Raw genomic sequence first — 14,182 nt, 5'->3', positions numbered from 1 at the left:
GCGCGTGCAGCCATCATTGCGTTGCATAAAAATGGCTTCACAGGCAAGGATATTGTGGCTACTAAGATTGCACCTAAATCAACAATTTATAGGTTCATCAAGAACTTCAAGGAAAGAGGTTCAATTCTTGTAAAGAAGGCTTCAGGGCGTCCAAGAAAGTCCAGCAAGCGCCAGGATCATCTCCTAAAGAGGATTCAGCTGCGGGATCGGAGTGCCACCAGTGCAGAGCTTGCTCAGGAATGGCAGCAGGCAGGTGTGAGCGCATCTGCACGCAAAGTGAGGCGAAGACTTTTGGAAGATGGCCTGGTGTCAAGAAGGGCAGCAAAGAAGCCACTTCTCTCCAAAAAAACATCAGGGACAGATTGATCTTCTGCAGAAAGTATAGTGAATGGACTGCTGAGGACTGGGGCAAAGTCATATTCTCCGATGAAGCCCCTTTCCGATTGTTTGGGGCATCTGGAAAAAGGCTTGTCCGGAGAAGAAAAGGTGAGCGCTACCATCAGTCCTGTGTCATGCCAACAGTAAAGCATCCTGACACCATTCATGTGTGGGGTTGCTTCTCAACCAAGGGAGTGGGCTCACTCACAATTCTGCCCAAAAACACAGCCATGAATAAAGAATGGTACCAAAACACCCTCCAACAGCAACTTCTTCCAACAACCCAACAACAGTTTGGTGAAGGACAATGCATTTTCCAGCACGATGGAGCACCGTGCCATAAGGCAAAAGTGATAACTAAGTGGCTCGGGGACCAGAATGTTGAAATTTTGGGTCCATGGCCTGGAAACTCCCCAGATCTTAATCCCATTGAGAACTTGTGGTCAAAAACCCACTAATTCTGACAAACTCCAAGAAGTTATTATGAAAGAATGGGCTGCTATCAGTCAGGATTTGGCCCAGAAGTTGATTGAGAGCATGCCCAGTCGAATTGCAGAGGTCCTGAAAAAGAAGGGCCAACACTGCAAATACTGACTCTTTGCATAAATGTCATGTAATTGTCAATAAAAGCCTTTGAAACGTATAAAGTGCTTGTAATTATATTTCAGTACATCACAGAAACAACTGAAACAAAGATCTAAAAGCAGTTTAGCAGCAAACTTTTTGAAAACTAATATTTATGTAATTCTCAAAACTTTTGGCCACGACTGTACAAATCATCTTGCACTGTTCCCCAGCCAGCTGCTTGACTTACGATGTTTCTCTTTGCACATGTACAGTATTATATGAAACATTTGTATAGTCTATATATTTTTATTTGTCAGTCTATGTGTAGGTAAACCTTTATATATAGTATATTCATATTCAAAATATGTCAGTAGGTTAGTTGTGTACAAGTAGTGTTTATGTGTAGCATTTGTATAGTTTGTTTGTTTTTTTAGTTTATGTATAGGTAGACATTTATATATAGTATTTAAAATCAAAATCTGTCAGTAGGTAAGTTGAGTATAGGTATAGTATTATGTGAAGCATTTGTATAGTCTGTATTTTTAGCGTATGTATAGGTAAACGTTTATATATAGTATATTTATAGTCAAAACCTGTCAGTAGGTTAGTTGTGTATAGTTTTATACTGTTTTACTTCATTGTTGTATGTCTGTATTTATGTAGCACCGTGGTCCTGTGAGGCACGACATTTCATTCCACTGTATGTCCACACATGTAGCAGAATGACAATAAAGCTCAACTTTAAATTGAACTTGATTAATTTGAGGTATCTCTGTTAGAGTCCAGTGACAATCCCCCCAAGTTTAGCACGAGTCTCTATTGCGAAGGCGACCGGCTTAACGAAGTGGCCTATGTTTGTTTGATGTTATAAACAGCCATTTAGACATCTGTGCATGATACTGAGTGGAACACAGAAAAAGAAGTATTCCTGGGCATTTCGGCATTGATGTTGCCATAGAAATGTCTGTGATTATGGACTATGGTGTTGAGTGGAATGGCACGCATTTTCTCAAAATGATTGCAATTACAACATGGTGTGCAGCTAAACTCCTGACCTGACAAGTCCATGTTCGCTGGCTCCAGGATGGACATAGTAGCTGGCTCTGACCCATCAAGATGACTTCAAAGAACTAGCAGCAACAAAAGCCGTCGGTGTTGTCACCTCGCATCGGCATCGTCTAGACAAAAAGCTTTGCTTGAACACACCGTACAGACTACAGCCGACTGCCAAGTAACATGTGCGTTCTGCACCTGCGTGAGAGTAGCTATCAATAGTATATGTTTGTCATTTAAAAGGAGAAACAGAAACAATGATATGAGATGTACGCAGATATACGAAATGTAAACAAAGCTTTAATTCTCGGGCACTGACCCGTTGCTAAACTGAGCATCCAATCATGGTTCTCACTCGCTCCGATGTCCCCCGATGACAATTCAACACATTGATTCAGGCAAACTGCCGCCGACATGAGGCTCACACCAAACAAACTATCCTGACAGACAGGCCCTCTGTCGGCTTGGTGTGTCCCAGCCTTTGTGTTGGTTATTCTGTCATGTTACAGTAAAGGCAAGGAGAAAAGAGAAGTGGATCTACTCATAGGTCTTTATTTATGAAATACCAGTGATAATCAAAGATAAACATTGTGAAAATGTAAACAGCTAAGTGAATTCAACAGCTTAAACTAACACCAAAACAATAACCTAAAATAAATGCAGACTGAAGAGGGTTTAAATTAGGGGTGACACCAAATAGTCGAAGATTCGATGCTTCAATAGGAGGAGCCTGATTCGACTACCAATCTCACAGTCGAATATTTGCCATTTTGGCTATAGCCGATGGAGGTACTTAATGTCTGATTTCACATAGAACTACCAGTTTTCTCCCATTAAGTTAATATACCTATTCATATATAGTAGATAAACGCCTCTTCATTTTCATGTTACAAAATCCTTGCAGATGTGGCGCGCCACTCTCCCCCTTCTCCACTCCCACCACTGTAAATACAACATTTTCCTCTGTCAACACACGCAAAATATGGTCACACTCATCACCAGTAGGGTTGTTCACAGTAAAACACCATCTTTTCACCAGATATTCAGTCACCTGAAGCATTGCGTTGAGGTGCCTCCAGATGACGTGTCTTCGGGGTGTGCTCTGTGCTGTATTTGGCGCTCTAGTATTACCAGCCACTGCGGCACAGAGCACACCCCAAAATTCTGGTGAGAAATTCTGCTGATGAGCGTGAAATGTAATGGTCATCAACCCTACTGCTGATTGTCGTGTTTGTGTTCAGTTTGTTTTGGAGGAGGGGGAGATTTGGTATTTGAAGTGTTAGGAGTGATTTTGTAACATGAAAACGATGAAGTGTTTATCTACTATGAAGAAATGGTTGTCGCCTAGAGTGCACTTTGAAGCTGCAATAGGTACTGACGTACAGAATGATGACGATTGTAGCAAAGAAGGTGAAGTTTACCTGCACATCGATAAACCCAGCAGAGAGAGCGAGGGATGGAGTTAATTTAGAGAACACAAAAGGAGTTAATTTAGAGCTGCGCAGATACATAGGCTATCTGCACAAAATACCCTGAAGTCGTAATATTAACGTTATGTTGTATAAATAATGAAGTGTATTCTAGAATAGAACAATGATGAGTTACATCCCATTGATTAAAAACCTGCTATCAAATGCTTCACTCTACTGGTCATCTTCAGCACACGCAGCTCAAAACAGAAATGCAGAACATTAATAATTGACATATAGGCTACATAATGTTATAATGAAAAAAGTGAATTCTTAGGGTTTCGCTGACATTTAATGTTAACTATCTTTTAATCAAAACATTATTTTTGTATCTGTGAGGCGTCTGTTACACATTTTCCCTTGTGTGTTAACGTTAGTAATTATGAATGTCGAATGTCTGACTTGACTCTTGGTAATGTATTTTGCCCCGTCCCCAAACATATGATTTAAATATCAGCAAGATTCAAAAATTCAGAATCTACTTTGAAAATCCTTAGCCAGGACACCCCTAGTTCAAATACACAGAATAAAAAAAAAAAAGCATGACACGGTGAAAAAACTAACCAATAACTACATTTTTTAACTGTTCAAAACTTAACACAGTAAGCACAAGCACAATAAGCACCTTTAAGAAGAGTCAGGAAAAATTGGGTACATTTACCAATATAGCGGGTGAATTGTATGCATGATGTATATTATAATGTATGACTCTAAAGTGGCGAATGGGAACATGGTTTGTTTAAAATTGGCTTGACTACATTATCAAACAGCCAATAATGTGTTGCTAAAAGGCGAATCATAAATTACTGTCCTATGTATGACACTGAAGAGAGTAATACATAAAATGCATAACCATTCTGACACATCTACTTGTAGACAAACCTGTACAATTCGCTCTCCCTTTGAATTCCTATTTAATTTGTTTTTGGTTTACACATACAGTCAAATTACACCAATTTTTCCACTTTCCATTTGTATATTCATGTTTCCACGTATACAAAATGAAACAAGGGCGTAAAGCAGGGGTGTCCAATCCTGCTCCTGTACAGTGTACTATAATTTAGTACTAGCTCCAATTAAACACACCTGAACCAACTAATCAAAGTCTTACTAGGAATATTGGACACTTCCTGGCAGGCGTCTTGGAGCTAAACTCTGCAGGACAGTGGCCCTACCTAGCATAGGGTTACATTCAAGCCATTTTAATGTTCAAAAATGAGTTTTGAAGGATACAATAATTGAATACAGGGGGACTTTTAAACTCTTTCCACAGGAGTTCAATAAATAAATCTCAAATCTGCAGGACTTTTCAGGTGTGATGGCAAAATAATTTTTATTGCACGGATCAAAAATAAATGGTTTTCATTAATCATTTAAATAAATACATAAATTATTTTGAAATTGCTTCTTTTTCTAAACCTTTTACCACACTGAAAAACACTATACATTATTTGCAGAATGAGTTTGCAAATGGCGCTTCAGGTCCCTTTTATAAATGAAACTCTTCTCACACTGAAGACATGCGAAAGGCTTCTCTCCAGTGTGAATCCTAATGTGCATGTTCAAGTTTCCTTTAAGTGCGAAACTCTTTCCACATTGAGGGCAAGTAAATGGCTTCTCTCCAGTATGAACTCTCACGTGGCTATCATGAGCTGTTTTGTTTTTGAAAGTTTTGCCACAGTGATGGCACATGTAAGATTTCTTTCCAGTGTGAGTTATTAGATGGTTCTTGAGGTGTCTCCTGTCTGTGAAACTCTCTCCACACTGCAGACATCTGAAACTGCTCTCTCTGGAGTGAATCCTCATATGGTTATTGAGGCTTAAATGATACCGGAAACTCTTTCCACACTGTGCACACACAAATGGCTTCTCTCCAGTGTGAGTTCTCATGTGGACATTAAGGGTGGACTTATGTGCAAATCTCCTTCCACATTGTGGGCAGGGGTAAGGCTTCTCTCCATTGTGAATTCTTATGTGGCTTCTAAGGCTTCCTTTTCGAAGGAAACTTTTTCCACACTCCTGACATGTGAAAGGACTCTCTCCTGTGTGAGTTCTCACGTGGATTTTAAGGCTTCCTTTTTGATTGAAACTTACTCCACACTGCTGGCAGGTAAAAGGGTTCTCTCCTGTATGAATTCTCATATGGACTTTAAGGTTTCCTTTCTTGTTGAAACTTTTTCCACATTGTTGGCAGGTGTAGGGCTTCTCTCCAGTGTGAATTCTTATGTGGACTTTAAGGTTTCCTTGTTGATAAAACTTTTTTCCGCAATGTTCGCAGGTGTAAGGCTTCTCTCCAGTGTGAATTCTCATGTGGATTTTAAGGTTGTCTAGTTGATCAAATCTCTTTCCACAGTGAAAGCAGATGAAACTACTTCCGGTTGCTTTCTTTCGAGCTCTTTTTTTTGACGAAGTATTTTCAGTCTGTGAGCAACAAGAAGATTTTTCTTCAGTTTTAAAGTCACAGTATTCTTCATGCTGATCTTTGTCTTTTTTTTCATTCAGTTCTGGACTCTCCTCTTTCAGCACCATCAGGTCTAGTATGAATAAAGACAAACACAAGTTTAAATACAAGTTTTACAAGCAACAGACTTAATTTTTATTAGACATTTATAGAATCAAAACTAATTAAAAGCTTGGAACAGCCTCGTTCCTAAGTATTTTTTCAAACTTCTATTCTGTTATAATCCATCACGTTCATTATGATCACAAAAATGATGGCCTGTGGATATTACTTTGACTACTGAAGTAGTTTAACTGGACTCAGACTAGAGTATTCTTCAAATCACGATTATGGTGCATCAGTCAGCTCATTTGTACCCCAAAACACTTCTCACTGAATTGGTATCCAGGTACTTGAACAAAGCAACATATCTTTTAAAAGACATCTTTAAACAGCACAATTTTCAGATGAAGTTAAATAGGAAGGCATGTTTTCAGTCCAAATAGATACCACCCAAGAGACCACCTCAGAAGACCAATGTGCAGTAATTTTGAGATTTTACAGATGGCATAAGTGAGCGATTGGTTGTTGTGGTAGACTATGAAGCATCAACAGGAAAATATCATGTATTCTGAATCTGGCAGACACGATAGGCAGTGTATCTGAGAAAAAAATGCAACATTGTTTATCATAAGTGTAGGCCAAAATAGGAAGAGACAAGAGATAAACATCACAGGAGACTGTGCCCAAAAGGGGAGAAACAACGTGTGGTGTTTCTGTGACTGTACAAAGCACATGAATAAAATGCATATGACTGTTTCATACTGCACAAGTTTGGCATTGCAATACGGGGTTAACAATGCAAAAGCATTGCTAAACCTGCTCCAAACAGTCCACGGGCTGAGCCTTGATCAGAAGGACTCAGCCCAGGACTCTTGACTGTGACCAAAATAGTTGCATTTGCTACAATGTTTTGAGAATGCGAGTTCAAATTTGACCTGGTCGGACTTGTTTGAGTGGATGGTCTGCGCTGCTCCATACAGCATGTGTTGCAGAGCCGCGGCACATCGTAGCAGGAGTCAGATTTCATTGATCACGTGAAGAGTGGCGCTTTTAGTGCAAGCGCTTCATGTGTAGAGCCTAGTTTATACTCGCCGCGTCAGCATAAGGGGGCTGCGAATATTGAGGAAACGATGGCGGACAGAGGATTTGGTTTTCATGCTAATTTTTTTGGGTTTTTTACTTTCAAAGTAAAAGACTGCTTCTTAAACCAGAGAAGGTGAACGTGGAAGTTTTTTTTTTTTTTTTAACAAAAAAACCAGCAAACACTGTCACCAACAGCCAGTCAAAAGCTTGTTATCTTTGCTGTTTACCTCACGTTAAACTATGGAGGCTTTCTTTTAATTATTTTATTAATTTGATTCCTGAGTGTTTGCTAAACACAATTGAGTGGGTGTGACTGATAACAGATTGTCACGTGTCTACTTTAAATTTCTTTTGAGAAGTATTATTTCTATAGATTGGCCATTATTTTGTGTTATAAACACATGTAATGGTCAGTTTCATTCATACTGGATGCCTAAGGGTGCCCTTGTGCAGAAGCAACAGAGGCAGAGCTCACAACGCTGCAGGAAATCCCTAATGTCAGGGACCACAGACTGTGACCATTTTTTCTGCCTGTGCGACTAAATTTTATGTGCGGTCGCACTAGCATGAACACCGCGTTGGTCAACTCAAAAGCGCTGCCATTTTTGTTGAATATGAGAAACATAAAATAAAACGAACCTGAAAGTATAACGAAACTGCACTACTCTTTTGACCTGCACAGTGCTTAAAGAGTGTAAAGCCTTGTTTATAGTCGCCGCGTCAGCAGGTGCGAAAATGATGTGTATATTGAGGAAACGATGGATGGTTTTCAAGCTAAAGTCAAGTAAAAGATCACTTCTTTAATCAGATTAGGTGAACATGTTGGTATTTTTGTGGGGGGGGGGGATGCAAGCACTGTCACCGACAGCAAATTTAGTTTCACTTTTCTTTTTGTTTTCATTTTGAAAAGCTTATCTTTGCTGTTTACCTCACATTACGCTATGGAGGCTTATTTTTGCTGTATTTTGGATCAAATAAATGCAGGCTTTGGTAAGTAGAAAAGAATTCTTTAAAAACATTCAAAATCTTTCAGTTCAGAAACTTTTGACTGGTAGTGTATGTTTGGCTACAGTTTGAAATTAAAGATATATTAATTAGGTGAGTCTGCGATGATTATTTGACAGTAATTTCACATTTATTGTTTGTATGCAGGCTTAATACAAATAAAAGGTGAACATTAATTTATTTGTGGTTTTTTTTTTTTCAAAAATATTATATGGTTTTATATTCACTATTATAGGTGTCAGACTCTGCAAGTTTATTTTTCATAAGTTTGTATGCACAGATATCTGTTGTTTGCATTCTTGGCAGTGTTTATGAGGCTTTTTTTAGATAGTGTTCATATCGATATCGGAATTATATTGTATCGACCAAAATAAAGAAATATATTGTGATATAGATTTTTGGCTATATCGTCCAGCCCTAGGTTGAATGTTAACCACTTTCGTTTCTATATAAATATAACCTATGATAATAATAATAATAATAATAAGTTCATCAGCATGTATTGATTAATCCCATGTTGTAGCACAAAAAAAAAATTTGTGACCAAATCATGTGCTCGTGCGACCAACTGAGAAAGTTGGTCGCAAAACAGCGACCAGTGGGAAGAATGAGTCTGGAGCCCTGCTAATATGGACAAAAGCTTCCTGCTATAGCTGTAACTGAAAAGAAGACAGAAACGCTTTGAATGATGACATTCAAAGAGAACATTAAGACAAACACTCTACTGAAACAATGTTTATCTGTGTTCTCCAAACCACCTCTGGTATTTTAATAATTAAGTATATTTATAATCCAATATTAATCGATATAGAATGACGCAGATATTCTTTACTGCAATAAAGGCTTTGATAAGAAGCCACATCATTTTAACATTCGTCTGATGTTGTGGGGTATCTAAAACCAGTTCCATTTTAGAACCGGTTTCAAATTATCCAGGAAAGAACTGGGTGCATTCGGTGTTAAAGAGACAGCAGCCTAATAAATGGGGCTGCCTGTCATTAATGTCAATCAAAGAACAAAAGAAAATCATTCACTCATCTTGACTGAATATCTTTAATAACTTCAATAAGCTACATTTTATTTTTGAAATTAAAACGGCAGTGTTTTTATACTTTATTGTTTCTGTACCTTCCATTTGGTTCAATTTATTTATGCTATTGCTAATTGATTTGTTTTTTCCTATTTAATTACTGACTGATTACTTGTCTTTAACACTTCAGTATTTGGAATTTATATTACAGTTGTTTTTGCAGTGCTATTTTTGTTAAAAGCATAGACAAAAGTTTCTCTTCTAGGCATAAGTGTTCTGTAAGCTGCTGATTTTTGCTCATGTTATTCAGCTGCAACAGAATGTTTTGTAAAACAACAAATTTTTGACTTTTTTTTTTAATCTCATTGGAATCGAAACTAGAAATCGATAAGAACTGGAATTGATAAAATTCAAACGATACCCAACTTAGTTATAATGTTCTCTTTTGTTAGACAACAGGTTTAGAATTGCTCCGCATTACAAGTGAAGATGCTTGGTGTGTTACTTTTTCAGATGTACACACTAGACACACTAAAAAAAAAAATATGGACGATGCGTCTCTACTTTCTTCCACTACAGAAAAGTAAAAGCATCTCGTTATGGCCACTGTCATCTTGCATCATTTGGAGCTAGAGTCTACGCAGCACAAATTCGTTTGGAGTCAGAGTTTGCACGGTACTGATTGTGAGGTGGAGCCTCGGTATCAAAGTCTCGCCCAAACTCCCGCAGACCCAATCACAAGATCACAATCATAACACCACACTAGGGATGTCATGAGAACCGATACTATGGTTTCAAGTCAGTATTAACATTTTAAAATCCTACTGGATCTTGTTTTTCTTCAGTAGCGTGATGGTACCTAAATCTGCAATTCTTCCGTAACTGACGGGGGCAGGCAAGAGCATATGCCTGGAAGTGTTTCAGATGGTCCTCAAAAGGTTAAAGAAGAAGAAAAATGCCTACAAGCACACAGAAGAACTACATGTAACGTAGAAGATGGCAATGAGTTAAGCACCTCCCCGACTCGCTGACAAGAAAGGTGCTAAGTGTCGAATATGGAAGTATTTCGCAATGGAAGCCGATGACCACAGTGTTATTATTGATGCTCTTAAGCCAGTATGCAAATGATGCCTTCGTGCGTTTCAAACCAAGGGAGGTAACACCTCAAATTTGGCGAAGCACCTAGAAGTCAGGCACCATGATCTTTTCAAAGAATTGAAGGCGAGTTTCAAGTCATATTAACATCATTTACAAAGGCAGCTGCTTTTAAAAGAGCTATAAATATGATTGTGTGAGATTTAAATGAAAGTGCGCAGCACTCATGCGGTCAAAGCTACGTGCTCTCATTTAAATCTCACATAATCATTATCATGCACACAAAGTTACTGACTGTCTGACAGCTTACTGCTTGTTCATTCGTTGTGTATCCCTTCTACGGATTACCCCCATTAACATTATTGGCTAATATTACTGGGGTAAATCATTGTTAATGGTTTTAAAATATATTTTCAGCCTGCCAGTATGCAAGTGAATTAAAGCTAATGCTTGCATTCAGTATATATGTGTGTGTGTGTGTGTGTGTGTGTGTGTGTGTGTGTGTGTGTGTGTGTGCGCATGCGTTTATGAGTGTACCTTAGGACCTGTAACCTCCACTGTTTTATTAGTCAGTGTCAGACAGGATGTTTGATAACTAAAATCTCTTTTACACCAGTATCAGCCAGTGAAGGATGTACACCAAAACAAAGTCAGAAAACATTAACACAGCCAACCTCAACAGAAGCTTTTTAAAGGCACTCAAAATATGACATAAACTCAAACGACGCAAGGAAACTAAATAGAGCAGTTGCTGAATTCATATGCATGGATCAAATTCCTGTTTCCTCTGTAGAAAAACATGATTTCAGCAAATGCTTCCGCAGTTTAACCCCAAGATACCAGTTACCAAGCAGAAATTACTTCATTTATACGGAGATCCCAAAATATACACTGAAACTAGAAACCTAATTTCAGAGCATCTCAAAGGTAAACCATTTTATGCCTGTAGAACGGATCTGTGGAAAAGCAGTGCTGCAGACACATCCATATCTATTAATGTCCACAATTTACACCTTGCAGTAAATAAAGCAGTTGCCATAAAGTATCTGCAGCACTGTCAAGGCTTCGCAAAACAGTATCTGCATTCACAAGATAACCAAAGCTCTCATGCTATCTCACCAAAAAACAAAAAAACAGACCTCTCACTTCCAGAACAAACTCATACATAAACCAACCAGCTGGAATTCAACATATGATATGGTCATAAGGTTTTTGTGCAGTTCTGGCAGGGGACCGAAAGAAGTGGCACCTCATGCCTAAAGATACAGAAATAACAATTCTTGAGACATTAAAATAAGTCCTAGGACCACTGAGTCCATTTACAGATGCACCTCTCATCTGTATTACCACTGATGTGGAAGATACTGTCTTCTCTCAATGATGAAGACACTAGGGAAATGAAAGGTTCAATCAAACAAAACCTCATTGTTATGATGAGGAATTAAAGCTACTTTTGAACACTGCCACCTACCTAGACCCTAGGTTTAAAGATAGCTTGGTTACACTTGAGGCTGAGGTGAAAAAAAGGCTTCTGGATCAAATATGGGATAATGATGAAGATGATGGAGGTGGAGCCCATTAGCCAAGAGGAACAGAGGCTTCAAGCCAAGACAGGCCATCTAAGAAGTCTAAGACTGGTTTGAAACATCTCCTTTCGAGTATATCCAAGGAGGACAGAAAAGCAGTGATGCCGCCACAGCTACTCATGGGCTTTCCAAAAGTGACAGTTTAAAAGGAGAGTTTCTGGTATACAGCAAAATGGCAGAACTCAGTGCTGAGAAGGATCCACTCTCCTGGTGGAAAACTAATGAGAGCAGCACATTACCTCTGCTCTCAGAGTTTGCCAGAAGGTATCTTTGCATTGCTGTGTCAAGCTTTGCTCCAGAGAGAGTATTCAGTACTTCAGGGATGATTGTCAGAGTCCAAAGCGGTCAAGAAAGACCCAAGATAAAAAAATATGTTGGTGTTCCTTTCCAGAAATCTTGAACTGATCAAGAAAAAGTTCAAGAAGTAATGAAAGGTGACAAATGGTGGCACATCAGCCACACTAGTCTTCTGTCCCGTTTCCGTGGACACCAATATAGTTAAGTTGCAAACTTCAAACAGTTCCTTGACTTCTCAGGTGCTTTTCTTATGTTAAGGCTATATACCAGTTCTTGACTTAATAGTTGAAGCCTAGCCAGTGGCTTTCATACTAAGCGGTTTATGTTTATATATTTATTTAGTTTAATTGGCAATGCCAGTTATTTTAATTCTAAGTCCAGTATTGTTTTAATTACTTGAAGGCTATTGAAGTTAAGTTTTTTGTAATACTGAACGGTTTAATTTTATTTATTATTTGAAGGCTAAGTGCCTCGTGTTGTGCTTTTGTAATGTTAAAAAATAAAGGAGTTAATGTCTAAGTATTATTGTTATTTTTCCCCCTCATGGTTTCGAGTACTTTTGGGTTCGGTAACGACTAGTAGATTTTTAGTATTGTGACACCCCTACATTACACCCCATTTTTATAGCATCAAATAACTACCTAAAAGCAAAGTTGTTGGAAAAACGAACATTTGAACATAAATTAGCATGATGATAATAACTACATAAAAATGACAAAAACCGTCTTTGGGAAAAAATTATTTGAAGTGCATTTCATTATTTAGTTTGTCTCACGTCCCATTAGAGTATATGGAGAGGGTGGGGTTTATGAACACACATAACATATATATGAATATATAAACATAAATCAGTAACCTGGGGGTGATCGAGACACTTTGGCATCACTTCTGAGGACTGGTGCAGCACACTTGTATCTGACCCGTTCCAAGTCAAATAAAACCTCTTATAAGACATTCTTCAAAAATATCATTCATTTCTGCAGAGGTCAACATTTTAATGAGGACAAAATGACTGAGTTCATCTTTGAGAATGAAAACCGACCTGTTTGTGTCCCAGTATCTTCCTGTTTGACTCTGAAGACTTCTTCAATCGTCAAGTCTTCACTCTCCTCTTTAATAAAGGCCATCTTTATAATAGTGAGTCACGTGGATCTCAGGAGTTTTTCCTCTGTGTTCAGACACTCTGTCATGTTTAAGATGAGAATAATTAACAGAAAGGAAAATAAATCCCAACTAAATCTCTGGGTGCATCTTAATCAGCTCCCTAGTCAGTGCACTGGTCAGAGTGATAGTTAATGGCCTAAATGGTATAGTTAAGCCCTGAAAAATAATAAAAAGAAAGAAAATCACTTTACTAATTAAAGAACACAGTTTATATAGTAAGTTCACATTTATCTATTTACCATTTAAATTATATTTAATATTACACTTTCATTTAAACGTTAGCAGCTGGTTTGTGTGTTTCTTGATCTCGTTGCATTCACACTGTTTTGAGCAAAACGTGAAAGAATTATTAAAGAATCTTTCCTCTCATCACTTCTTGTCAGTGAGCAATTTAATATAAACTGAATCACGTTGTAGAGGGCGAAATAAGATTGACATTTTGTTTTTCACGCTTAAGTGCGCTTTACTCACATAACATAACGTTCGTTAAATGTCAGTTAAGATATTAACGTTCCATTCAAAAACGGGTCGCTTACAAAAACGGTACAGTGTATTTAACTGTTTATATCGATTTAAACACTGTAAACGCTTAAAACCCAAACCTTTCTTCAGCTGAATCACAGAAGTGCAGTGTGGCAAAAACAAAAGACGTCTTCTTCTTATAAAATTCGCGGAAGGCTAGACGCATCTCCTGCGTATTACTGCCCTCCTCAGGTCGTCTGTTCTTCTTCTTCTTTCAGGTTGGCAACTCATCTCAAAGGTGCATTATTAGAATGACATCAGAGGAGAGGGGGAGAGAAAAAAAATTAAAAACAACACAAAACCATACAAAAAACCCATCCTATTAAATTATTTAACTTAGCCCAGTGTTTTTCAAATATAAAATTAATAAATGGTGTATTCTCCCAGATGTTTTCCCTAATAAATGCTCAAGTGTCATGCTTTGTTCATC

The 14,182-nt window shown here is 38.1% G+C and overlaps 1 protein-coding gene across 3 annotated transcripts; it reads right to left on the bottom strand.

Moving 5' to 3' along the window:
• Nucleotides 1–3,299: 3,299 nt before the first annotated feature.
• On the bottom strand, nt 3,300–13,980 carry LOC109053848 (gastrula zinc finger protein XlCGF8.2DB-like). 3 transcript variants are annotated; one of them, XM_042754724.1, is made up of 3 exons: nt 13,833–13,980; nt 13,109–13,249; nt 3,300–6,001 (listed from the first exon to the last, which is right to left on the bottom strand). In XM_042754724.1, exons 2-3 carry the CDS (start codon nt 13,191–13,193, stop codon nt 4,908–4,910), a joined length of 1,179 nt encoding a protein of 392 aa, XP_042610658.1. In that variant the 5' UTR covers nt 13,194–13,249; nt 13,833–13,980; the 3' UTR covers nt 3,300–4,907. The 3 variants fall into 3 exon arrangements, with proteins under 3 accessions (XP_042610658.1, XP_042610659.1, XP_042610660.1); XM_042754725.1 differs by having other exon boundaries at nt 13,109–13,386; nt 13,833–13,911; XM_042754726.1 differs by lacking the exon at nt 13,833–13,980 and adding an exon at nt 12,923–12,974 and having other exon boundaries at nt 13,109–13,816.
• Between the last annotated feature and the right edge of the window lie 202 nt (nt 13,981–14,182).

The sequence above is a fragment of the Cyprinus carpio genome, unplaced genomic scaffold (genome assembly GCF_018340385.1).
Source record: "Cyprinus carpio isolate SPL01 unplaced genomic scaffold, ASM1834038v1 S000006585, whole genome shotgun sequence".
Classification (NCBI taxonomy): Eukaryota; Metazoa; Chordata; class Actinopteri; order Cypriniformes; family Cyprinidae; genus Cyprinus; species Cyprinus carpio.
The sequence above is the reverse complement of the archived record's forward strand: the minus strand, read 5'-3'. Positions and strand labels throughout refer to the sequence as shown.